Source organism: Lepisosteus oculatus, chromosome 4 (assembly GCF_040954835.1).
Source record: "Lepisosteus oculatus isolate fLepOcu1 chromosome 4, fLepOcu1.hap2, whole genome shotgun sequence".
NCBI classification, from domain to species: domain Eukaryota; kingdom Metazoa; phylum Chordata; class Actinopteri; order Semionotiformes; family Lepisosteidae; genus Lepisosteus; species Lepisosteus oculatus.
Window position 1 is genome coordinate 21,325,696 of NC_090699.1, and position 25,062 is coordinate 21,350,757.

Consider the following 25,062-nt stretch of genomic DNA (forward strand, 5'->3'; position numbering starts at 1 on the left):
TTGGCTTTCAATACATGGACTGTGCTTCAATTAACAAGCAAGAAAGCAAAAATTAGGACATGAGGAGAAACATGCTACTTGTTTCTCACTACCTGGGAGCACTAACTGGGATGTGGAGTGAAGTGGCTGGCTCTGTGCCTGTGGCTGGAAGATTGCCAGTTCATATCCCATGGCCGGCAGATGAATCCTACTTTGTTAGGGCCCCTAAGCAAGGCCCTTAACCCCAACTGCTCCAGGGGTGCCATATAAACAGCTCACCCTTTGCTCTGACCCCAAGTTTCTCTCCCTGTCTGTCTCTCTCCTTGAGAGCAAGCTGAGGTATGAGAAATGACTAATTCCTAATACAAGAAATTGTATATGGCTAATAAAGTAATCTTATCTTATCTCTTAACCACAAACATTAACCCTAACCCTAATTAGGGAATTAATTTACAGATTACACATTTGTATTATACATTCATTTCTGACCACAATTTAATCCAGATGGTTTCCTCTTTTAAGATACCAGTTTGAATGTTTTTTCACTCTTTGGTTCTTTGCTATTTGTCTTACAAATTCAATGCACTGTCACATTTCCAAAATGCCATTCCTCATTGTGTCATTCTAATAGATCTCATTGACTAGTCATGCATCTTGTTAGTTGAACGTATTGAGCCATGTTTTAATTGAAGTTCTCAAATAGGTTTAAAATCACACCAGTATTCAACAGATCATATTTTTTATAGTGGTCACTGTGGAAAGTCCCATGTTACAATGGTACAGTATACAGGGACACTAGAAGATTAAAGAGAAATTACAATCGAGATTACATGAAGGTAGCACATTATATACAGGTCCCATTCCACAGCAGAGTACTTAAAATTGTACACATTTGTGGAGACCTTATCATTAAAAAATGTTTAGCAAGGCCACCACAACACTAATCAGAAAGAGACAGTTATGTAAGAACAAATAATGACAACGGTTGATAGTAGATGCAGACGCATATCAATTTTCCTTGCTGTTGTTGAAACAATTTGGTCGGTTTCTTAGTTGCAGATGTGTTTCATGCAACCTGCTTTTATTAATTTCCTATTTTTGTGCTTCTGCAACTCTTTTAATTAGAACAATTAAAACGTTAATAATGCACTTTTGAAATGGATTCCTATCTTAATTTAAAGGTGATAATAGCTGAAGGATCCGCGTTTTCTTGTGGGTTTTTTGTAAATCGATGAACATACCATATTTTAACATACAGAGATCTAGTACGGTTAAAAAAAACACATTGCTATCCCACATGGTTTCGTTACAAGAAACAAAGACCACAGACTAAAATCGTGAATGTGTCGAGAATATTAGTTTTCTTGTATTCTTCTTTCCTCGTTAGCCACGCGTGTTAGTGAGTCAGAGAAGGTGGCATGGCGCCGCTCTCGCGTGGTGCCCCAGGGGAGTCGAAGGGGGTGGGGAGGCTCAGACGATGACGTAGCGTGCCGGCTGTTTCAGTCGGAAGCTGGTGCAGGAGCGGAGCATGAAGGAGGAAAATGACCGACAGTGACCTCCACAGAACCGTGTGTGGTTGCGGTTTGATGCATTTTCCACCTTTTTAAAGTGCAAACAAACACGTAGCCTTCACCTGGAACTGAACGTCCATCACACTCCACCATCTCTCTCAATCCTCCATAAAATCACTGTGAAGTTAAACCGTGAAAGAGCTGCTTTTTTTTCCTTTCTTCTTTGCTTCACCTTTGCCTGTGTGCCTGTTCTCTGCCCCGCGTGTAATTATGGACACCACCGCGGAGCAAAACGGAGCAGGTCCTTCTTATGCGAACGGATTGCAAAACGGATTTTGCCCAGCGCAGCTAAGCAACGGGAGCTGCAGCTCAATCATTGCCAGCGCTAGTAGTAGCAGCAGCGGTGGCCATAGTGGCATCGACAGTTTCCACCATCTTCACCAGGACCTACACAATAATGGATCCCCGGCGAAAAAGTGTCGACTTCGGAGGAGGATGGATTCGGGAAAGAAGAACAGACCGCGTGAGTATTTAATCGATATAGCTCTAATTATAATCCCGAATTGCCTGTGGGCGCGCAGGTGCCATTATTAATGTACCTTCGAAATACACTAACGAAAGGGGCGCTATATGTGACTTATTTTATTTTCAATATAATAAAAATGATTAAGAGAAATTGCCATTGCCGTCAAGCTTTCACATATTTGCAGTATTTGTAATGCATATGTAATACACTGTTACTACAGAGACCAAAAAGACACTGAAGGTGTGCATCTTAAATGTAAATGAAGCCAGTAGCCCTAAGCGCTGTTTCTACAAAATGTAAATAAACATTTAAATAAACAAATAAACATTTCTCAAAACTATTTTACACGTACAGTCTACACACACAAAAAGCCTTCGTGCAAGAACACTAGCAGCGAACTGTGCCTTTTTTGAGTGATAGTAAAATTCTGCCGTAGCTAAGCACAAAGACGTTTTGTGTGGTATTTCGAGGAATACGATACTTGATTTGGTTTAGCTGTTTTTTTTCCGCTTTTCATGAAACGGTGAACTGAAAGCACTAAATCACCCAGATTCATTCATACACTCACAGAGGACACAAGATACTCCTGAGGTCAGTGCTTTGAAGTGAAGCAATATTTTAACAACGTACAGCACAAAAAAAGTACTCCCTCCTTCTCTGTCTGTCGAAGTGTGAAACCTTTGCGATTGGTCGAATGGCAGTCAGAAGGTGTGTGGAAATCGCTCCTGATAAGAAGGCCCGGCCTGCTCAGCCAACGAGCTTTCTGCCTTGGGCTATGCGAGGCGGGGCCACAGGGTCAGGCAAGGCCCATCCCCCAAAACAGCAAACCTTCCTTTCTCGGGGCTTTTTCACCCAATAGAAACTTTCTAGCAACCACAATGCATATGCAAGTAAATTGCATTTTATTGCCGTGACAATAATATCAGCATCTAAACGGGTTGTCTGCAATTATTTGTTTCTAAAACAGACATTTGTTTTCTTGGATTGGAGTCTTATAGTTTCTTTGCGTGCGCCTGAGCATCACTATGAAGCTTAAAGATAGTAAGAAGCCAGGTAAGGGATAATTATATGCAATATTGATCTAAAAGCAAAAATCAAATGTATTAATCTAACACGGCATCTATAGGCTGCTTACAAATGTAGCAGGTTTTTCAGTTTACAGTTGACAGAATAATGAATTCAAGCAATGTATAAACCCGCATAACAACTGCTTTGATTGTTTTTCCTATCCATACATGAAACAAAGTTTTCACTTTCCCTAAATTACCGTTTGTATTTTGCACGACAATCCAAACACTAGAACACAGTCACTGTAATAATGCCATTTATAATTATGATCTTTGCTCTGTCCACAGCAGACTGCTAGCAGAGCCTGATTATCTGCATTCCAGTTCTTCCTACTTTCCATTGTGTGAATGCAGGTTGGGGCTCTGAGTGGCTGGGACAATACTTTTTCAGAGTAGAGACTTTTAATAGAACAAAGTGGTGCCTGTATTTTGGAGGCGTCTAACTCATTGGTCATTGTGTTTTTATTTCAGTAATATAGGAGAAGAGGACATGAAACAGCTGTAATATGACCTCCTGTTGTAAATGGTAGATTTGCTGTTGTGCTGAGAATTTATTTTAAGTAACACAATTACCTAATACAAAGAGAAATAATCCTGCTTGGTCCCCAATTCTTATAAGCTGTTTTGCACTGCTGAGATCATTTTCAGTGAACCTTCTCCTGTGGGATTTGTTTGCTTTCATATCTTTTTTACTTTATAAAATGCTGGTGCTGAGCCTTGATCTTGAAAAATGAAGTTTGCCTGCAAGGAATAATGTCACATAAATCAGGACACTTTTAAAATTCTCAATGTTATGTTTTTAAATACAGAGACGTTTGCTCATATGAAAGAAAATGGTCTTTTCTTTCACTGAATTTGCTAGCCAGTGGGATACTGTACGGCGTATCACAGGGACAATTACCACTTCTAATTGGCTCTATTTGCCAATTTGAAATGATGCTATTTGCCAATTTAGTTAATCATTAAGTTTATTAAACTACACTTATTTTCCATTGATATTTTTACAGATATACAGGTTTGTAAGGTTTAGTGATAGTGATTCATGCACATTTGGAGAAGTAAGGATTCCTGCTGATATGATAGTGCTCAAATAGGATTATCTTCTGCATAATGTTTTAAACCCAGACAAAATATATTTTTTTCAGTTAAATTTAATTTAATATTGAATTTATAGTTAAGATTCAGTGGAAAAGTCACAGCTATGTCCGGAAGCAGTGGGGTATGCTGTATCTTTAAATTGACACACCTTAACATGGATTCTTTTGGAAACACAGCCAACCAGTACTGTAATGCTTGTTAATGACCTTTTCCTGGGTCAAGGTGTAAGCAGTTTATGGATTTTCTCATACATAGGAGTAATAAGAGCAATAAAAGTAAATCTAACTCTTGAAAGTTTTTATTCAGTCTTGTAGCCAATCCACAGTAATATTCACAAATATTTTAAAACATTAATGTGGGTTAGAAATAATTTTTAATTTACTTTTATAGTGTCCTTTTTACTTTTGTTTAACTGATTGTGAGTTCTGCCTTGTTAAAAGGAACCAATTAAGAATGTTCACACATACCTATTATCTGTTAATGCATAACAATTTTTTACACCATGAAAAAAAACGTAGTTATCTCAATAATTCCTCTTAATTCTTTGCTTTTTGGCTATAGTTTAAAGTTTGTAGCAATAGAATTTGGGTTGGGGACTCTGTTTTTTCAATTTTATTATTAATATCAGCTGTTTTTAGATGTTTTGGTTTGTCCCTGTTAGAAGCTTTATTCTTCCCCAAGATTAGATTACCACTGGCAATAAAATGAGAAGATCTAGCTTTTATTGTCCATCCAAAAGGGTGGACATTTGTCTTTGGAATCATCACACGAAACAACAAAAAACCACACTCAACAAAATAAATCTTCATCAAAACAAACAGTAGTTTTAGAATGGTATGTGAATTTCATAGTCATTGTCGTGAGGATGTCGCTGTTGGAAATGAATGTAAAGTGTGTCATGCTGGTAAAGCATTGGGGTCAGAAATTAAACAAGTTCTCCCCTCGTGCATTCTGAGTACTTTGCTCTCTAAACATCATGGCTTATGGAAGTAAACAGACCTTTCACCTAAATGTGTCGTCTGTCACAGGGCGCCGAGGGTACAGTGTGCTCTGTCTCCCGAATGCAGACATCTTCCCTTGACATGACATTGTCATGTGTCAGGTGTCATAGCAGCGCACATTTCATTACCAGACGTCTTTACTTTTTACTTTGCGTTCACCATTAATAGTAGAAAAGTGTGCGGGGATGTTTGCGCTCTACTGTTTTATCGGTGCAACAGGTAGGAGAGTGGTTAGGTATTGCACCACTAATGAATGTGCTGTAGCGTATTGTATGTGATGTATTATAAAGTGAGGAAGCTACAGCCCTCACACTCTTGTTCTCCTCATCTTGTTTCTGGAATACCTGCAATGATGCCAGTACTTTTTTTATTTTTGTGTGAAATTCAGTCTTACAATGGGATCCATACCCCACCCACTGTATCTGTCTTTTTCTGCAAAAAACGATCTGTTCTATTTCTTGTTCTTAAGATGCATATCCATTGGGAGGGGTGTTATTATTTCTACTTAGGTGTTGGAATTGCACTGTATACTATAATTTAGCCTTTAAAGGACACAGTTTGGTTTGTACTTAATTTCAAAACTGCAGTTGCACAATGTACAAACTGTGGCATTTAATGGATTCACATTCGAGTTCTGCCTTGCAACAGTGCAGACCCCAAGTTTGACACGCCTTTAGAAAACTCTGTAAATCTGAATTTTATTTTTTTCTTCTGTTTGATTAAACATAGGGTGTGAATGATATATTTGTGCCATATTTAGGGAGTTATTAGAAGGAAATTGATTGAGAAGAATTTAGATTGGGAGCTGTTTAAATGTGAGGGAGAGACATTTTTTAAACAAATAAAAACAGTAGATTTTTTTTCAAACCTGTAAACCTCTGCCCCTTAATGCGCCTTAAAGAAAAAACAGAAAAATGTACGAAAAGAGACAACAAATAAGCTAATACAGAAGCAGCTTTTAAGTGTGTTTACCAAGCTTGGCAGAGAAGACACTGTCTCATGACGCTAATTGAAGCAGGTGTCACTGCAAAGAGAATTGATGTTGCTCTTAATTCCGAGCACTTCTGGTTTCAGGGAATGTTTAATCTTTAACTGGTCTGTAACATTATAATCTGCAGAGATTTGCAATTTAAAGTTCAGAGTCAAGTTTGAAATGGAAGGATTGGAACTGGTATTTTGCATTCCACATTCTAAACATGCTATTAATAAATTAAGTAATACAGTTCAGGCAGTTGGATTTTCAATGATTTATATTACGATTTATAAAGTCAAATGATGTTTCTTCTGACATGCTAAGCAAATGTAGATTCTGAGTTTGTCATTCAGTGAGTACTATAGATGTTAAATAATGTTTATATTAAACATTTTTTAGTTACTGCACTAGGTTGTATGTAAAGGTGTATTGAGTTCAAGGGGAGTTTACAATTATTTTTAAAAGGTTTGTCTAAGAAATTGCCTCCAAATGTGTTTCATTGCTGAATAAATAATTGAAAAAAGAGTTTTAGACAAAAGCTCCATTGTTAATTGTTGATTCACTTAGGAGCTTTGGTATGAATGGGGTTTACTTTACATCTACTGTGAAGAAAATAATTAGAAAAGAAAATCTTCATGTTATTGTATTGAGACTAACATTAGTACTGCACTCCATTATGCAAGCCTGGGTTTATTCTCAGATTAACAACACCTGATATACATTCATTTAATGCAGTAGTTTAAAAACAATAATGCAGTAGCTTGCTATGAAATACACGCTCCTAGCAAAAAAAAAAGACCATGTTATAACGCAGTGCCACAGCTGGTCAAGTGGTGTTTCTAAAATGTACATTCATGTAAAGCATTCCTGAATTATTTTCCCTTAATTGTGGCAAATGACTTTTGCAACAAGATGAAAGCATGTATGTCTATCCTGCCCCCATTTTAATTGCTTTTCATTTATGTTTGAACGAGTAAATTATCTAAAAAGATCCAAGGGGCCCTTTCTAAGTCTAAGTTCTACACAATGTGGTTAACGTTGCTGATAAGAACTTGTGTAATTTGGCCACCATTGCGAGCTGACCTGTTTTCGGGAACCTGTGCTGAGGACCTGAATGATGCAGTAGTTGAGGCAAACATTTCCCCACTTCCCAACAGCTTTCATCGTGACTTAGGCAGATACTGTGTTCAGAAAGTGTTCTGAGAAGCTTAGGTGACCGAGTTCATAATGTACGATTGTAACCTTCAGTATGATAAGGAGGTGTGTCTAAGCCCTTAATTCAAAAGGGATCTTTCTTAAGATTTTTCTCAGCCAATCCCATTCAGAGTGTCTGTCTGAGGAGGCACTGTTTTAACTAAAATGAGTGTTGTAATATGAACCATAACTGTCCCCTCCCAGATGTTACTAAGTTTAACATTTCAAGTGTATTTGCAGTTGTGTGGGAAGTTTAGGTTTTTAAGCCACCATGTAAGTTAAAGCACAGATATTATTTTTCAGACGCACAAAGGCTGTCACGTTAATTCAATGGTCAAGTCTATATGCCTCTAGCTAAGGGAATAAACTGAGAACAAGTCATCATCTTCTAATGTGGAGCAAGTCATGATTTCCATGAGGGTGAAGAAACGGGTTCAGATGGATCCTGAGAGTGATGCAAATTTAAAGAGCCTTTTCTTGCAAAAGTCTGAAGTAATCTGACTTGACTCTAAGAAATGTTTTCAGATGTCTAGACGGGGAGTTTAATTTGCTGTATTTAAAACATATCCGCATTGAAGGCAAATAAAAAATATGAGAAGTACAAAAGCTGATTTCTTAGTACACTTCCCTGTAGAAGTTTGGACTCTGTCCTCAATGCACCCTGCTAATACTTGTTTGAATATTTACATAATCTTTATATAGACTTGATGTAGCATAAAATAAAGTTTTAGAAACAAGATGGGGGGTGATTGAATAATTTAGGTTACTTGAAAAAAAGTAGGTAAATGTTGTAGAATAAGATTCAGTGCAAGAAATCTGAAATGTAACAGTGTTATTAATTTAGAGCGTGACTGGTTTTAAAATATAAGATTGTATGAATTCAGAATAAATGAAGAATCCAGTTTTTAAAATGATAAAACATCTGCATCATTACAGCCAGCCCAGGAAAGGATTGAGTTACAGCCTTCTTTGCTATTTGGAAGACTCACTGCAAGTCCTGTGGCTTGAATAATTTTTGTTACCCCCCCAAACCTGAACGAAACCCAGATGGTGACAGGTGAAAGTGATTCAATTTCTGTAAGTAGAACAGCAAGGTACCTCACTGAATTCACCTTTCATTCAAGAAGGTCGGTCAAAACTCGCAAACCAAGAACAAGAGGCACATCTTTACAAATGGTTGTGGGAGTGTGGAGCAAAATAGTCATGTGGTTGAACCCAATATCCTGTCTTCTTTCAAGAAACAGCTGGATGAGATCCTCAGATTAATGAGCTGCTAACAGCTTGCTTGTAACATTTCCTCTTGTTTGTAACATTTCTCATGTTGTTATGTAGTCAATGGAAAAAGAAGATGAGGCCATCAGTGCATAAATATTGGTAAAAGCATTCTTCACTCCAATTGAAAAACAAAACACCATCAAGTATTGCTTAAGTTCAAGTTCATGTTTGTTTGTCATTCCAGCTGTATACAAGCATACAGTGGAACAAAATATCGTTCCTCCTGGTCCACAGTGCAAATACAGACAGGACAGACAGGACGCTGACATAGACATTGTAGACAGGAACACATGGTGCAAAGTGCAGACAGTCCTTTGCTGTGTGTCATATTTCATTATTGTTACAAATATTGTTAAAATTGTGGTTTAATGATTATTAAATTGGAAATGTCATTAGGTTATTCATAGGAGGCTAATTTAAAAGGTAAGTCTACAATATGATTGAAAATCCATTTAAAACAGATTAATAGCCACATTACGGGGTGTCTAGCATTTGTTATGCTTACTTATTAATTTATTTTAGAAATATTTTAAAATGGGTTGTTTGGCATGGTTTGTGAATCTCTAGACAGTCTTCTTTCTGTGGCTGTTTCCATAGCAACCATTGCCACAGCACTGGATGGGGTTTGAAGGGATGGATTTCTCCTGAGTGCTGGCTGAAGAGGCAGATTTCATGTAACATGTTCATCCTCATTAAAATAAACAAAATGTGATCTTAAGTATTTAAGATGAATCCAACAAACCCATCCATCCATTTTCTGTGCTTGTTATAATTCATGGTCATGGGGGAGCCGGAGCCTATCTTGGCAAGCAACAGGGGAAAGGCAGGGTGCATCCTGGACAGGACACCAGTCCATCACAGGGCACACTGACAGAAACCAATTAACCTACCAGTATGTTTTTGGACTGTGGTAGGAAACTGGAGCACCTGGAGGAAACAGACTAGTTTGGTCTCAAAATAAAACAAGGACCCGGGGTCAGAAACAGAAATAAAGAGATAAGCCATGCAAGACTGATGATAGGAAACAAGTCCAGGAGTGTGTGGATCATGCTGCTGAGCCATTTTATTGACATAATACCCTAGCTGAGTAGGTCCCTTTTTAGGCCATAAAGGCCCATGGGGAACTGGGGGTTGGGCCATCATTTTTCTAGGCCATCCGACACAGGAGGTAGAGGTGATGTGGTCAGCATCAGTTCCGGCCAGCCTGTTATCTCTGGAAGGATTAACCCCCGGTACTCATTTGAAAAGCAGGCTGAGTGGACCTGGGAGCCATCAGGAAGGAATCAGAGCAAGCTACATCGCTTGCTTCTACCTGGGATTGAACCCGGGACCTTCCAGTTAGGAGCTAGACGCCCTTTGCTGTCTGAGCTGCCACAGCTCCCATAATACCCTAGCTTCCTGACAGCACTTTCCATGGCACTGTGTTGCAGCCTTTCCCTGGTTCGGGATGGATATCGGCGGCACCCTGGTTAAGCTGGTCTACTTCGAGCCGAAGGACATCACCGCAGAGGAGGAGCAGGAGGAAGTGGAGAACCTGAAGAGCATCCGGAAGTACCTGACCTCCAACACGGCCTACGGCAAGACGGGCATCCGCGACGTCCACCTGGAGCTGAAGAACCTGACCATGTGCGGCCGCAAGGGCCACCTGCACTTCATCCGCTTCCCTACGCAGGCCATGCACCGCTTCATCCAGATGGGCAGCGACAAGAACTTCTCCAGCCTGCACACCACGCTATGCGCCACAGGAGGGGGCGCCTACAAGTTCGAGGAGGACTTCCGAACGGTACGTAGGGGTGCAGGACGTCACGGGGCTTCTCAGCGAAGGTTTGAAAAGATTTCTCATCTTTTACTGGGGAGGCCATTTTGCGGAGAACAAACAGGGACACATAGAAGCGTGTCTTCTCTTATTATGCTTTGAGTACTGTCATTCTCAAAGGGATACAGCCCCACTCTTGTGTCACCACGAATGTTGTGTTTAGGAGAGAGACAGTTTTATGTAAGTCTTTAGAACCTGCTTAAAGATTGTCATACATAACACAATTGCAATTTGACAGTGCTTATCCCTACCCTCCAGTTGAACTGGAATGTTACCTGCTCTCTCTATAAACATTCTACACAACAAGTGTCTGTATGTCTTCTTCAGCATGTGCAGAGCAGACAGATCAAACCCTACAGGTCCGCGAGAGATTAATACCACGCCTGCCCCCCAACACTGTCTCGCGAGAACTCAAGAGCACCACCCTTGCAAAGTGCCGTCTCTTTTGGTTCCCTCTGTTGCCCTTTCTACGTTCATAACATGGTGGGGGTGAATTAGCCAGGTGTTTATAAGATACTCCAATTTGGAGAGATGTGTGATAGAACTAAGCACTGCGCTACTGTGTTATTCTTTCCATTAAATGATTTTTGTGTCACCATGTCTTTTAAATGCAAACACCCTCTTGAGGGTAATTGGTCACAATTATCTTTTTCTCACTGATTTTTTGGATTATTTAGTGCAATTTCTTTTCAAGGGATATTTGTGGTTTTCTGCTTTTTGCAACAGTTTGTTTTTCCTTAAAGATTATAGTCAAGTTAATTAGGTCTAAGTGATGTGAATCTCTTTGATCTTCCATCACCAACAGGCAATGTGGGTGATTGTCAAGCAGCTGATACAAAGGAACATGTTTTCTGTTTCTGCTAAGTCAGGATTTGTCAACTGTTGGCAAATATAACTGTGAGTGTGGTTGCTTTGAAGAACTGGCTTGCTAAGTCTCCTGCAGTGATTAGTGGCAGGGACCACGCTGTGCAGTAATGTCTGGTGCGCCTCGAAATTGTTTAGAGACACCTGCTCACTGATTAACCCGCTGTTTGTTCTGCTTGTGCTCAGAATGGTTTATCTCTTCTTTCCAGATGGCAGATCTGGAGTTGCTGAAACTCGACGAGCTGGACTGCCTCATCCAGGGCCTCCTCTACGTTGATTCTGTTGGGTTCAATGGGCATCCAGAGTGCTACTTCTTCGAAAACCCTTCAGACCCCCAGAACTGTGTGAAAAGACCCTGCAGTCTGGATAATCCCTTCCCTATGCTACTGGTGAACATAGGCTCAGGGGTCAGCATTCTGGCTGTTTATTCCAAGGACAGTTATAAACGTGTCACTGGGACCAGGTAATTATCTCCATAGCTGTATGTATTGTTGTTTTAGAGACAAATGATTTTGTGAGTGAACTGCATGATGGTATCTTTTAATACCTTTGACATCTTTTTGTATCTTTACAGAGCTTATTATAACATAACCAAAACTCCTTAATAAAAGCTTAGATATTTTTTGTAGCCCATTATATATATTTGCATGCAAATATGTAGTTGCAGTTGGACTACAAATTGGGGCAAAAAACAAGAATATGTGCATTTTTACATGAAAAATGAAATTGTTAGTGAAAACATTAGCAATCTCAGTTCTTGAACTTAGAAGCATTATAGTTGAAAGTGCTTTTGATAACAGAAAATTGCCACCAGCAGATCAGTTTAATTTCAGAATAGACAGAAGAAATACATTTGAAAGAAAGAATTTGCAAAATGCCTTTTTGTTTCCATTCAAATCGCGCCTCCCTTGGGGAGTTCATAATTGAACATCATAACACCATAAACATCTTTAAAACTATAGCTGAGTAACAGACATCAATTATCTGAACCTTCAAGTTAATTTTCCTTTGGCACATACAAAAATGTAACTGACTTTACTGAAGTTTTCAATGCTTTATTGGTTTACTTTGTGGGTTTATTATGAGTTAAAGGAAGTATAATTAGTTGTGGTATAATCCTCACTCACACCCTTATGTGTTTCAAAAAGCTCTGTTTACTTCCCGACAGCCATCCTGATGTGGTGTTTGGTCACAGTGCCATCATTCATTTTCCAAATTATGTTCTCTAGTGTACTGAATTTACAAAGCATGTCCAGTGACCTCCTGCATGAATATAATCTATTTGCCAAAATCAGTTTTTATTCTTGTTGTTCTTGAATATATGAGTTTGTCAAGCAGAACACAACAGTGGTGTGATAAAATGAATCCTGGTCTTCGGAAACATTTTTTGTACTGTTTGAAATGCAGGTAGTCTTTGAGCAGACAGGAGCTTCAGGGGAGTAGCATTTAACTGAAAACTGGAGACACTTCTTCAGAGAAAGGGCTAAGCTGATAACCCTCATGAGATCCACTGACCACTTCGTGACTAACAACAAAATGGGCTTAATGGGCTGTACTGCCTCCTGTCCTTGGCACTTAATTTCCGTATTTCCTGTGGGCTGCTTCCACCTCAAAGTCTAGGAGGCGGGACATTCCTGGGGCTGTGCTGCCTGCTGACAGGCTGCGAGACGTTTGAGGAGGCGTTGGAGATGGCAGCCAAGGGGAACAGCACCAATGTGGATAAACTAGTGAAGGACATTTACGGGGGAGATTACGAGCGATTTGGACTGCAAGGGTCTGCTGTCGCATCCAGGTGAGGCACTTCCTGAGGGCAGGCCCAAACATTTTCATACCTGTCTTTTAATCTAAGAAAATGAATTCCGTCTAACAGAGCACATGCTCACTGGACCTTATGACACTAACTTTGACCTTCCTGTGTTTTGCTCTTTCTGTAATGACCAGCTGTATAAAACGTGCGTCATCCATACAAATGTATGTATGCATGCATGAAGCGGTTTGAGATTAGAACAGTCCATGAGTCCCATCTCCAGCTCATTTTTTGGCTGACTTCTCTGTCCCTGTGGGGGCTGAGTGACTTTCCCAAATGGTTTTTCTCATGGGATGTTATTGTTCCTCCTGAAACAGGACCTGACAGTCTCAGAGCAGAAATGCTGACTCTAACATTCTTCAACTCTGTGTGTGTGTGTTTTTATAGCTTTGGCCACATGATGAGTAAAGAGAAACGGGACACAATCAGCAAGGAAGACCTTGCCAGAGCCACCCTCGTCACCATCACCAACAACATCGGCTCCATCGCTCGCATGTGCGCGGTAAACGAGGTAATGCCCATCAAATCTGCACCAAAGTGCGGCAACCACCACGTTCTCCATTGTGCACTGCAGAGGCACACAGCCTGTTGGTCTGCGCAAAGAAACTAATACTCGCACGGAAACTCCACTAGAAAAGGCATGAGAGGTGTATTCGGTACTAAGTGGGACAACGTCTCTAAGTCTTTGTATAAATCAATGACACACTGCCATTCTGATAAGACAGAGCAACAGAATGATATCACAACACAAGAACACAAAACCACAGACAGTGGAAACCTAAAGGGGTTACAGAAGTACTGTGAATTATCAGCTTTATATAATAATTGAAACAAAAGGTTCTGAATTGTATTTATGGTATAAGGAATAAAAGCTGTCTTTTGGTCATCTGTAAGGAGCCAAATTCTCTGTGTTTTTAGCTTCTTTACAGTGTTGCCTTGTGGCATGGAGATCAAGCAGCATTGTACAGGGCTATCAAAGCACAGAGAGCAGCACGAGGAACTACAATGCCTGAAAAGCATATGGCTTCAATATTAGCTCTGTTCATAGATCTGTCATTTTTTTTGCTATGTCCTTGTGCAGTGGCACATTATTTTTAACATATGTGAGCAGTGGAGTTTTGGACGTCTTCCCAAATAAGCACCACTATTCCAATTGTATTCTTATCATTCAGCCACCTTGTGGTCTTGGCCAAAACACATTGTTCAGCCTTGGGGCACAGATTAACCTATTTTTTTCTCTCCAGGTCCCACAAGCAAAGCTTGTGCTGTACTTTCCCTTTAGTGTTAGAACAATGCATATCGGGCTTCTCCTCCTTGCGTGGACTTACACTTTGAAACTCGTTACGTTTCTTCCAGATTGTCTCTCAGACATTATTCCCTCCTCATAAAGGAGGGTGTCTGTTGCTGTACATGGCATCTGTTCCTCTGTGTGCTTTCTTCAGAGAACGAAAATAATAGCATTTTCGTCTATTTAGCTGCAAATATAATTAAACACTTTCGAAAAGCACGGAGAGTTTTTGGGCAGAATCAGTTTTGCCACTTCAAAAATTAGAAAAAAAAAACGTTTTTCTAAATTTCTAAGAACTGTTTTTGCATCCGTTGGAGGAATATAAATATAAATTCAGCAGCCAGTGGCATTTTAATTTCATACTTGAGTTTACCTTTTCAAAAGACATTTTTTAATTTCACAAATTGGGTCTAGGGTTAAACTACTTCAATGGCTCAGAGGAGAACTGAAGCGCCCGCCAGAGCTGTGGAATTGATTGGCTGCCATATTTTTATCGTTACGAAATAAAACCACAAAAGCAGCTCCGCCCTTTTCCAAAAGCCAAACCGGAATACGTCTTCTCCGAAGTTACTGAAGAATACGATAAAATTATTTTCGTGGTGTTTCTCTTATAGGGTCTAGGGTTAAACTATTTCAATGGCTCAGAGGAGAACTGAAGCGCCCGCCAGAGCTGTGGAATTGATTGCCTGCCATATTTTTATCATTATGAAATAAAACCACAAAAGCAGCTCCGCCCTGTTCCAAAAGCCCAACCAGAATACGTCTTCTCCGAAGTTACTGAAGAATACGATAAAATTACTTTCGTGGTGTTTCTCTTATATCCCCTTATGTTAAAAATGGAGAAATCTGAAATGACTTTCTGATTTGCCCTATAGAGAATTTTCTTGTAAAACTTGTTCAAAACTATTTTAATATTTCACAATGCTGACAATCCACACCGGTTCATCTTGTTGTGCGCCACTAGGTGGCATCATTGTCAAGGTATTGTAATGTAAAACATCTTGTCTACATAATGTGGTCAACTACCAATTTTTGGTTGTTTTTATATTAATTTTGTCAGTTGATGTTTGATGTTTCCATTGTTATGCATGGATTTTTTTAACAGAAGTTTTTTTTTCTTTTCACGCAGTACTGTTTTGATCAAACATTTTCAACAGTGAAATCTCCTTTTGCTGAACACAACATAATTTGCTGATATGTCCATGTGCTCTTTCAGAAAATAGAGAGGGTAGTTTTTGTTGGGAATTTCCTCCGGATCAACATGGTGTCCATGAAGCTACTGGCATATGCCATGGATTTTTGGTCAAAAGGACAGCTGAAGGCTTTATTCCTGGAGCATGAGGTAAAATTTGCTCTTTTTGTTGTAGAAACATAAAACATACTTTGAGCTTCTATTCTAGATTATAGAATTGGCATTTTCAGGGTCATTGGTCACAGAGCCTGGAAAATGAGTTACAGTCTCTATACTTCCTGTTTCAATTTTCCTTTACAGAGTTGGCATAATATTGTCAGCTGTTATAAAACTGTGACCCAGTACAACTCACACACAACTCAATTCCTAGTCTAGGTGAACTGCAGAACTATGTCAACCACAGAGCATGGTGAGCTCAGCTTCACCTTAACTTCAGAGGCATCACATTTATTCTGATTGAATGATTAAAAGATTAAACAAGTGTTAATTTGACTATGAAGTACAGCGGATTGTGGACGTGCGGTAAAGGTAATTTGTGTAAATGAAATGGGATGACCATTTGCTTTGCTTTAAAGGGCTACTTCGGAGCTGTGGGTGCTCTCCTGGAATTATTAAAAATGACGGACGATAACTAAGGAAAGAAGCTGCTGAAGAAAGAGACGAAAAACTGTACAAGATAAAGCTGCTGGAATCCTGTAAAGAAAGCCACTATCCGAAATGGAAAAGCCATTTTCTAATTTAAAACTGTAAATATTAATTCCTTCCCATGGTACCCAGAGATTTTTATGAACTAATATAAATTATAACATAGTATGCATTAAGAGGAAAATCCATGAACTGTGAAACCTCTCCTGATACTGTAAATATGTATTTTTTAGAAAGTGCGCTAAGGCCAAAATCTACTGACATTTTGTTTGTCGTAATTTTTCAATTTTAGTTACAATTGTTTTATGCAAGTTTTGACTTTTTAGAGGAGGACCTTTTTGAGAAAATGGACCTATTATAACCCGTAGGTGTACTTTTTGGGATTTATCCCAAGAGCTCCATTTTGATCACCATGTTCATTCAGAATGAGCCCCATTTAAGGCTTCAGAATTCCCTCTGTACCTACACTTTCAGGCATTTAAGGGATGTGGGAGAGAAGTCAGTTGTTAATAATAATATCCAGGACAACCATTCCTCTGTTTTTTTATATTACTATCTGAATGAAATACTCAATTTTTTCACTCTGGTAAATGCTGTTCCAGGAGATGGCTGATTCAAGATGGCCATTTTGAAATTAACTCTCAACTGGATGGACTGTTGAGTATTGACTGGGAGCACTGAAAAATCCAAGGCATCCTTTGTGGTTACTATGACCAATGTTACATTCTCAGCCCCTTCTGGGGGTTTGATCTCAGTCACTCCTGGCTCCAAGCTGGATGTGGCTCCACTCCCTAGGTTGTCTAGGACATTTCTCTGCCACTACAGAGTACTATTCTGTTTAGATTTCACACTTCTGTAACTTTCTCAATGCACTGAGCCTCTTTACATTACCTTCCTTATTAGCTTTACTACATGCTGCGTTTTGATGATACGATATCACCTGAAATAATACCTGAATTGGTAGTCGAGCCTGCAGGAGTATGCCAAAAATTTGCCCACATTTCTGCCAAACAATAGGTCCATTTTTTCTTTCTTTCTTCTGGGTGTACTTTTAATCAGAATGTGTTTTTTTTTTCTTTAGAAAAATGTAATGAGTACCCTGGGAGATTTTATCATGTTACTTTTTGGTTAATTTTCATGACATTTCATGATCTTTCTTGGTTTCAAATGAAACTACAAAGCAACCCTGTGAACTACTGGAAGTCAGACACTTTACTGCCTTTTTTAAAATGGGTATTTGGGACGTTTGACCTTTCTTTGATCTGGCTTCACAAAGGTGACCCAGAAGAGCTACCCGTCACGCCTGTTGGTGTTTCTCATGTCGTGCCCTTTCACCAGACACAGGTCTGCATCCTTTCCTGCAGTAAATGATTGAATCAAAGGCTGAAAAAGCTACAACCTTCCTGACAAAACTGTGATTCAAAAAGCTGTTTCATCTCCTACTTAAGAGATGTTTGGATTGTTGGTCCTGAACCTTTCGTCTGTAGGGTTTTCATCCCTTTACTTAGGCCGCAAAGATGATCAATTGTCATCTCAACTCTAAAATGTAAAGAAGTTTTATTTTGTAGATATAAAAGAGAAAACATTAGAAAATAACCATAGTAGTAGAAAGTCCTATATGTTTGAATTGAATGTTTCATTTAGTAGATATATAAGGTATTCATAAACAAAAAATGGATTCATGTGATTCAATACAATATATTGAGTTTTTTTTTAAATTGTAACAGTTGTGAATTAAAACTCTTTAATACTACACGAAAAGACAGATGATAATGTTAGAGATAACAGGACAGTACTTCTAAAATCACTAATACACCCTAATGAATGCCTTCTGTTCAATTTTTAAGAGATGGTATTTTCCTCAGCTTGATAGGTGCCACATTTCTTAACGGACTTAATAAACATACTCAATTGTACAGGCCAAATTGTGCCACTACCAGTCTAACCTCCAAGCTAAAAATATTGTATAGGTTGCCTTTATCAAAGCAAAGGTTTATGATTCATCCTTTCGGGCGACTTCGGTGCCGTATCGTTTTTGTTCGCTGATTCATGTGTGGTTTCTGTTATGGTCTTGTGGAATTGAATGGTTTAAAGTGTTTTGCCATTCTGCTAGGACATCTGCAGCGTTTCAGTATGTTCACGTTTTAACTGTACAGCTAGTACAGAATCTGTCTGATGATTCACTGGCTGGTTACAGTATTAGTTGAAAAGCTTTAGCGACCTTCAAAATTCTTTGCATTTTACATTGCAACATTGCAACGGTTGTCATGGTTCTCACGGGTCCTAGAACAATGGCAAACTTAAATTCTATGGCAACTCTATAGTTGAAACATCATGGTAAACAATTTTAAGTGAGTGAATGAGCTATGGAATAGATTAACTCTCTACTACCAGAGCCAAAAAAAGCTGCCATTATGTATTATGTTGTAGAATGTTCTATATTACATAGTGTCATAAGTTTAAGAAATTCAGTAGGTTTATGTATGAGGGGCGATACTATAACTGTACAGTGCCAGAGGCAAAAAGCTAGACTGTCTTTGTAAATACAATACAGATGTTATCTTATTTAACATCTTACATACCAGGGGATCCCAGAGCCCACTATAAAATTAAAAACAAAACAGATGCAATACCAAGTCCAGTTAGGAGCAATTACATAAATGACCAACTAAATGAAAGGCTTTCAATTTAATTTTAAAATAGTCTGTTGTATAAGGATTTCTAATGTGGATGGTGAGGGAGGTTCAGCACAGCGAGGATAACAACTGAATGCCTCAATCTGACTGACTGAGGATAGTGTTAGGTTGCGATGAGTAAATCTACATTCTCAGTGAACAATTAGTTGCATATGGGTGAGGTGCCTTAAAATGCAAACTGATCTGAAAATAGTAACAGTGCCATCAAACGTTATGCTGAAAGAATAAGATTTCGGTAATCTGTTTAGATTACAACAGCATCTCTATTTTATATGGATTTAATATAAACCAATTAATAATCATCCATGACTGGATTTTAGTTAGGTAATGTACAAGAAAAGGCTTAGCTATTTTTGATTTGGATTGGAACCATCACTTAAATAAGTGAATGACCAATTTAGAAGTGAAATACAAGTGTACATTTCCTGATAATATCACCAAGTGACATCATAGATGTAATGAAGTGACCAAAGGTCCCAAGATCATGCCCTGGGGAACACTAAAAGAGCAGCTCAGCATTCCAAGCTAGAAGTTTAAGAAGCTCCAGACTGAGCAACAAGGATCCTAAACTAGAACTCTGTGGAAAGCTAGATTTAACAGCTTCCAATGCTATTGCTGTACTGAGTTCATAGAATCCCAATCCAAAATCTAGGGACAAATCATAAGATAAAATGAGTTTGAAAGATGATGGGTGTAGCAATGAGTCCAGATTTAAAGTACAGGTAACAGCATTCTCAGGGAAAGAGTGGTGGCCAAGCTAACAATATGAAGTCACTAACATGACTAAGATCAGACAGAGCAAGAGGATTTCAATTCAGTAAAGGAAGATAAAAACAGTGAGGTGTTGACAATCTCAAATACATACCATTCCGGGAGTCCATCTTCATAAGGTATGGAAGTAATCCCAGTGTGAGAATTCTGATTTGTGACTCTCGTCCTGTGAATATACAGGCTTATCTGCTTCACATTTTGAGGGTTTATCCCAAATGTCTTTCATAACACTGAATCTTAGCTAACAATTGTATGTTCACAGCCAATAGTCACATCCCCTTTAAACAAAAATATTAATAGAAGTATCTGTTAACAACCCTATTTTTCTCTCTGATCTCTTCATGTGTGTACTTTATTAAAAGATTCTACTTATGCCAGCTTCTTTTTATGAGAATCAAGTGTGTGAGGATATCAGCTTCTGATATAGGTTTTGCATTTACTAATCTTTTCTTTTAATTTGCAAAATTCTCTGAAACTACTGTAGCAGTTTTTTAAGGCAGGACTCTACTGGGTTGATGTGGACTACTTGAGATCTGCATTATAAGCATGTCCTCCTGCTGTTAAGCAGACATGCTCTAACTGAAACACATGAATAGCATTATGTTAGGTAACAAGTTTGTAATATTACAAGGCAATATTCACTACACTTATACAGTAGCCTAATTACTGTACAGTACTTTTAAAGAGTGTTCGCTAAGATTGTTTTCACTGCAGAATTTTTTTGGAAACCAAGTATTTGGGGCTGCTCTAAAAGTGTATCTTTGAAGTTGCCAAATATATGTAGGATCCATATGTTAAAACCTTAGTTAAGGTAGGCATGCTAGAATATAGCTCTGTAGAATACAAAAGATCTATTAAACACAAACTTTCTTTAAGAAATTTACTCACTGAAAATTGATTTTGAAATGTTTTAAACATCTTTGTTTCAGTAGTTTTTGATGTAACTCAATCAGTCGAAGTGTGATCTTCTCTTGTTAACAACATGCTATGCAGGTGAATCGCTAGTGATCCGATATCAGTGTTTCTGTAGTACTGCAAGGTTATTGTAAAAGTGTGATAAATTTAACACTGTTTTGTCAAAGTTCTCATTACATCTGGGAGTTATCCAACACAATGATTATATGTGGAGAGTCCTATTTTTTAAATAAAGTAATCTAATAAAATGTGAAGCATTTTCGTTTCTTCTAAATTTCTATTGTCTTGAGTTGTTTTGAACAAAATTCCCCAATACCACCTTGTTGGCTTTAGTCTTTGTATGTGTGTGTTTTTTATGTGAAGTATATAAATATCTTTTCTGGGACACAACTGCTGTTTGAAAGTGAGCCTCATGACCTGAACAGTACCTGAAAAAACCTTGCTTTCTAACTTTCCATACACAGAAGTGTCCAGCCCTGTAAAAAGTACATTGTGCATGTAATGATTTTAAAGTGAAAGGAATTGACTTTTTAAAAATGCAGTTGTTTATATTTTTAGCTTTATTTTGTATGATGTTGAAAAAAGAAGAAGGCCAGAGGGACAGTGAAAGACAGGGGTCCAGGGGTCCCTTGGCCCTCGAGAGTTGTTACTAATATAATGGACAATAGATAGAAATTGAACAGCTTTCTAAAATACAAAAATATTTTCAAGTGATTATTTTGTCGTATTTTAATATGGTAACTATACACATTAAAATGGGCTGTAATTTTTCTGTGTACATAAGTGCCAAACAGGTTGATATTATATATTTAAAGAATGTCAAAAGGCCCACACAATAAAAATAGCTGAGTGCTGTTATATTTTCCTGTTCTTTGCTGTGGTTGCAAAAGTTTAATCTATACAGCATTCTTTCAGTAAAGGATCAAGTCAAAAGTGTTTGGATAATGATGGAACCTTCTAGATGAAATTGGAATGGCTGATGTATGAAATGCGTTTTTCACTCAGATGCTTTTCAAGGATACAATCAAGAACTGGCCTAAAGCTGAGGAAGTTCTATATTAATGAATATAAAGGAGGAAAAAGGATACCTGGTTTATATTAGAAGAACTTAATACAGTGAAAAGGGTAAGTATTGGGACATTGCAGTGAAATTTGTCATTTTTGCTGTGTATTAAAAATTTAATTTCAGATAAAAAACAATATGAGGCAAAAGTGTAGGATGTCAGTTTTTATTTCTAAATATTTTCGTGCATTTATGTTAAACCATGTTAGAACAAAATTTTATTGTGTTCAGTCCCCCATTGTCATCATCAGAGTCTTGATATGGTCCTTTGGGATACTGAACTTTGTCCAGCCTTAACTGCAACAGCTTTGAGATGTTAATCATCTGCTTTTCTGGCTATAGTTTTCTCCTCAATTTAAGACATTGAAATTTCTTCCACTTCTTCCTGATGAATTCCTTGGTTAAGTGTGCAGTATATTTTGGGTCATTGTTTTTTTGCAGGGTCATTTGCTGCCCAATGCGTATAGAGGCGTTTTTTGGATGTGAGCGAACAAGATATTTCTGTACTTTTGATTCAAGAGTCAAGATTTTTTATTTACCGTATACAACAAATGTATTGGAATGCTTACTCGTTCAGCTGTACCTAGTAACATTTGAAAAAAATAGGCACAAATTACAAACAGACACGGAAAAAAAATGTAGACAATAGACGTTATAATACAGCCAAGATGGGTCATAGTGCTTACACCTTAAAGTGCGACTGATAATTTGAGCTGTTTATGGTGCGGACTGCTTGGGGGAAGAAACTGTTTTTAAATCTATTGGTCAGTGTTCTGATACTGCAATACCTCCTACAAGAACACAGGGGTGAAAACAGATCATGGCCAGTGTGAACTGGGTCCTGACATATAGCTTGAGTCCGGTTGTGGCCACAGTCAAGATACAGTATATCCAGCTGATGGAGGGTAGTTTGGTCCCAAAGATTTTCTGCACCGACCTCACAACCCTCTGTATGGCTTTTCTGTCCTGCAGTGTGGCTCCACCATGCCACACCATAATACCACCGGTCAGGATACTCTCAATCATATTACGGTAAAAATTGGTGAGTAAAGGAACAAGTAATAGGTTTATTCCATGCTGAAAAAAAGAAGAAAGAGAACACAATGTTTCGGCCGTGGAGCCTTCTTCAGGTGTGTCAAAATTGGTGAGTGTTGTCTTGCTCATCCCCAACTTCCTTAGCTGTCTCAGGAAGTGAAGGTGCTGGTAGGCTTTAGTGAGGATGGCAGCAGTGTTCTCTGACCAGCTCAGCCTCTCAGTGATCTGAATGCCGAGGAACCTGAAGGAGCTGACAGTTTCAACTGGAGCTGCAGCCATTGTCAGTTATGTCAATAACAACCAGTGAGCCAGTTCCAGAGGCAGCCATGCATGCCCAAGCCATGACAATGCCTCCACCATGTTCACAGGTGATACGGTGTACTTAGGATCATTTGTAGTTCCTCTCTTTCTCCACACTTTTACCTTTCCATCACTTCGATAAAGGTTTATCTTCATCTCATCTGTCTATAAAAAAATTGTTCCAGAACTGTTGTGGCTCATCTTTGTGCTTCTTTGCAAATTATAATCTGGCCTTTCTGTTGTAAGTGCTGTTGAGAGGTTTGCATCTTGCATTGTAGCCCTTATAAGTCTCCTTTCAAAGTATTCTGCACATAGTGAATTGACATACTCTAACCATGTACCTGTACTCTGACGATTGATCTCTTTGGCTGTTATTTAAGAGCTTTTCTTCACAACTCTAATATTTTTTGTCACCAACTGCTGTCATCCTCTTGAGATCACCTGGTCCTTTCCAACTGCTTAATCCTCTGAGATAGTTTATTTTTTTTCCAAAAGACAAAATCTTAGAAGCATATAATTTGAAACAAGGCATGTTCCTCCGAAATTGTATAATGCATTATCATTTAGAATATTGTGTTCAGTTTTGGTCACCACATACACCAAGCTATATGCTAAGGTGCTATCACACTGGTAGATGTAGGTCTGTATGACCAAATGAGTTCACTATAATCAAGCTTTCTTTATTAAATATTGCCTTAAGTCTTATAATGATCATTGCCCTATACCTACAGTATACACACCATTATAGGCTGCTTTTGATATGTTTAAATGGGAATATCTGTGAATGGTTTCTAACTATGGGTTTTTTATTCTATTTCAGTAATATGATTGAAATGTTATACGACCGCTCTTCAGCAATAATGTTAACAGGAAAAAAGTGTCCTTTCTCTTTAAGCAGTTCTTATTTTTCTTCCTTTCTCATTCTTCATTTAGTGGTCATCCCATTGTGTTACTGTCCTGTAATTAGTTCAGAAGAGAGCAACCTGAAACATTCCTCGGCTTAAAAGGATGTCTACTCTGACAGGCTAAAAGAACTAAACATTTTTAGACTTTGAGAAGACTTATAAAGGGACATGATACAAATACTCAAGATCCTCAAAAGGACTGACAAATTCAAAGCCGTGTACCTCTTCAGAATGAAACACAAACGAGAAGTGGAAACTACATGGATGTACATTTAAAAATGAAAACAGGAGGCACTTCCATATGCATATATTCTATATGTTGTGGAAGTGTGGAACAAGATACCCAGCCATGGTACCCTGGCTTCCTCCAAGAAACAGCCAGATGAGATCCTTGGATGAAGTTACTACCAACCAAATGGACTAGATGGGTCAAATGGCCTCATCTCATTTGTAACCATTCTTATGTTCTTATACCTACAGTAGATTTATCTTTAGAGCCAGCATTACACTAACATAAAAATACCAGGCCGGATGATGGATTGTGACACAAGGAAAGTGTTAAAGACAGTGGTGAGCCAACATCCTAGCTTCACTGAAACTTATACTGGCCAGACCCAAGTGCTACATGAACAGGGATCCTATAAAAGGTTTCTTTCATGCTTAAAATCACATCCAAATGAAATAACTTGTTTTCTACTTGAATGCTTTTCTTTCACAATAGCCTGCATACTTAAGAGTGCTGAATCCTGTCTGCCTGTTGAGTCCTGTCTGCCTTCTGGATCTTTGCTGATGTGGTAATGTTTTCAACTTCATTTCTAGCCTGGACATTCCCAGACTTGCAAGCAACATTTTTGCTGTAGACAATGTATCACGTTCAAAGACAACTGGATAACAACTTGGCAGGATAAGAATTACATTTTAAATAGTTGTCGGTGAGGAAAAGCAAAACATCTTGTGCTTTTCATTTATGATTTCTACTTGTTGATAATGTAAGATATGTAACATAATCTAATAATGTACGATACTCCTCAGTGTACATTATTCATTCTGATTATAAAGATATTAATAATTCAAGATGAAATTACAGAACACAGTATAGGTATTAAATTAACTTTTTATTTATTCAGATAAGTCAGTTGAG

The 25,062-nt window shown here is 38.4% G+C and overlaps 1 protein-coding gene across 3 annotated transcripts; it reads left to right on the forward strand.

The window, feature by feature from the left end:
* The first annotated feature begins 1,443 nt into the window (after positions 1 to 1,443).
* On the forward strand, positions 1,444 to 20,892 carry pank1a (pantothenate kinase 1a). 3 transcript variants are annotated; one of them, XM_006643179.3, is made up of 7 exons: positions 1,444 to 2,013; positions 10,055 to 10,407; positions 11,514 to 11,767; positions 12,920 to 13,096; positions 13,499 to 13,622; positions 15,616 to 15,741; positions 16,167 to 20,892. In XM_006643179.3, the coding sequence occupies exons 1-7, from the start codon at positions 1,761 to 1,763 to the stop codon at positions 16,224 to 16,226; spliced, it is 1,347 nt and encodes a 448-aa protein (XP_006643242.2). In that variant the 5' UTR covers positions 1,444 to 1,760; the 3' UTR covers positions 16,227 to 20,892. The 3 variants fall into 3 exon arrangements, with proteins under 3 accessions (XP_006643242.2, XP_006643241.1, XP_015194973.2); XM_006643178.3 differs by lacking the exon at positions 1,444 to 2,013 and adding an exon at positions 2,855 to 3,069; XM_015339487.2 differs by lacking the exon at positions 1,444 to 2,013 and adding an exon at positions 5,283 to 5,401.
* The last annotated feature ends 4,170 nt before the right edge of the window (positions 20,893 to 25,062 follow it).

Excerpts from the sequence above, each read along its gene's own strand:
- pank1a (XM_006643179.3), top strand. The coding sequence starts at position 1,761 with ATGGACACCACCGCGGAGCAAAACGGAGCAGGTCCTTCTTATGCGAAC. Across the intron at positions 2,014-10,054 it reads GGGAAAGAAGAACAGACCGC|CCTTTCCCTGGTTCGGGATG; the intron begins GTGAGTATTTAA and ends ACTGTGTTGCAG. Across the intron at positions 13,623-15,615 it reads GCATGTGCGCGGTAAACGAG|AAAATAGAGAGGGTAGTTTT; the intron begins GTAATGCCCATC and ends GTGCTCTTTCAG.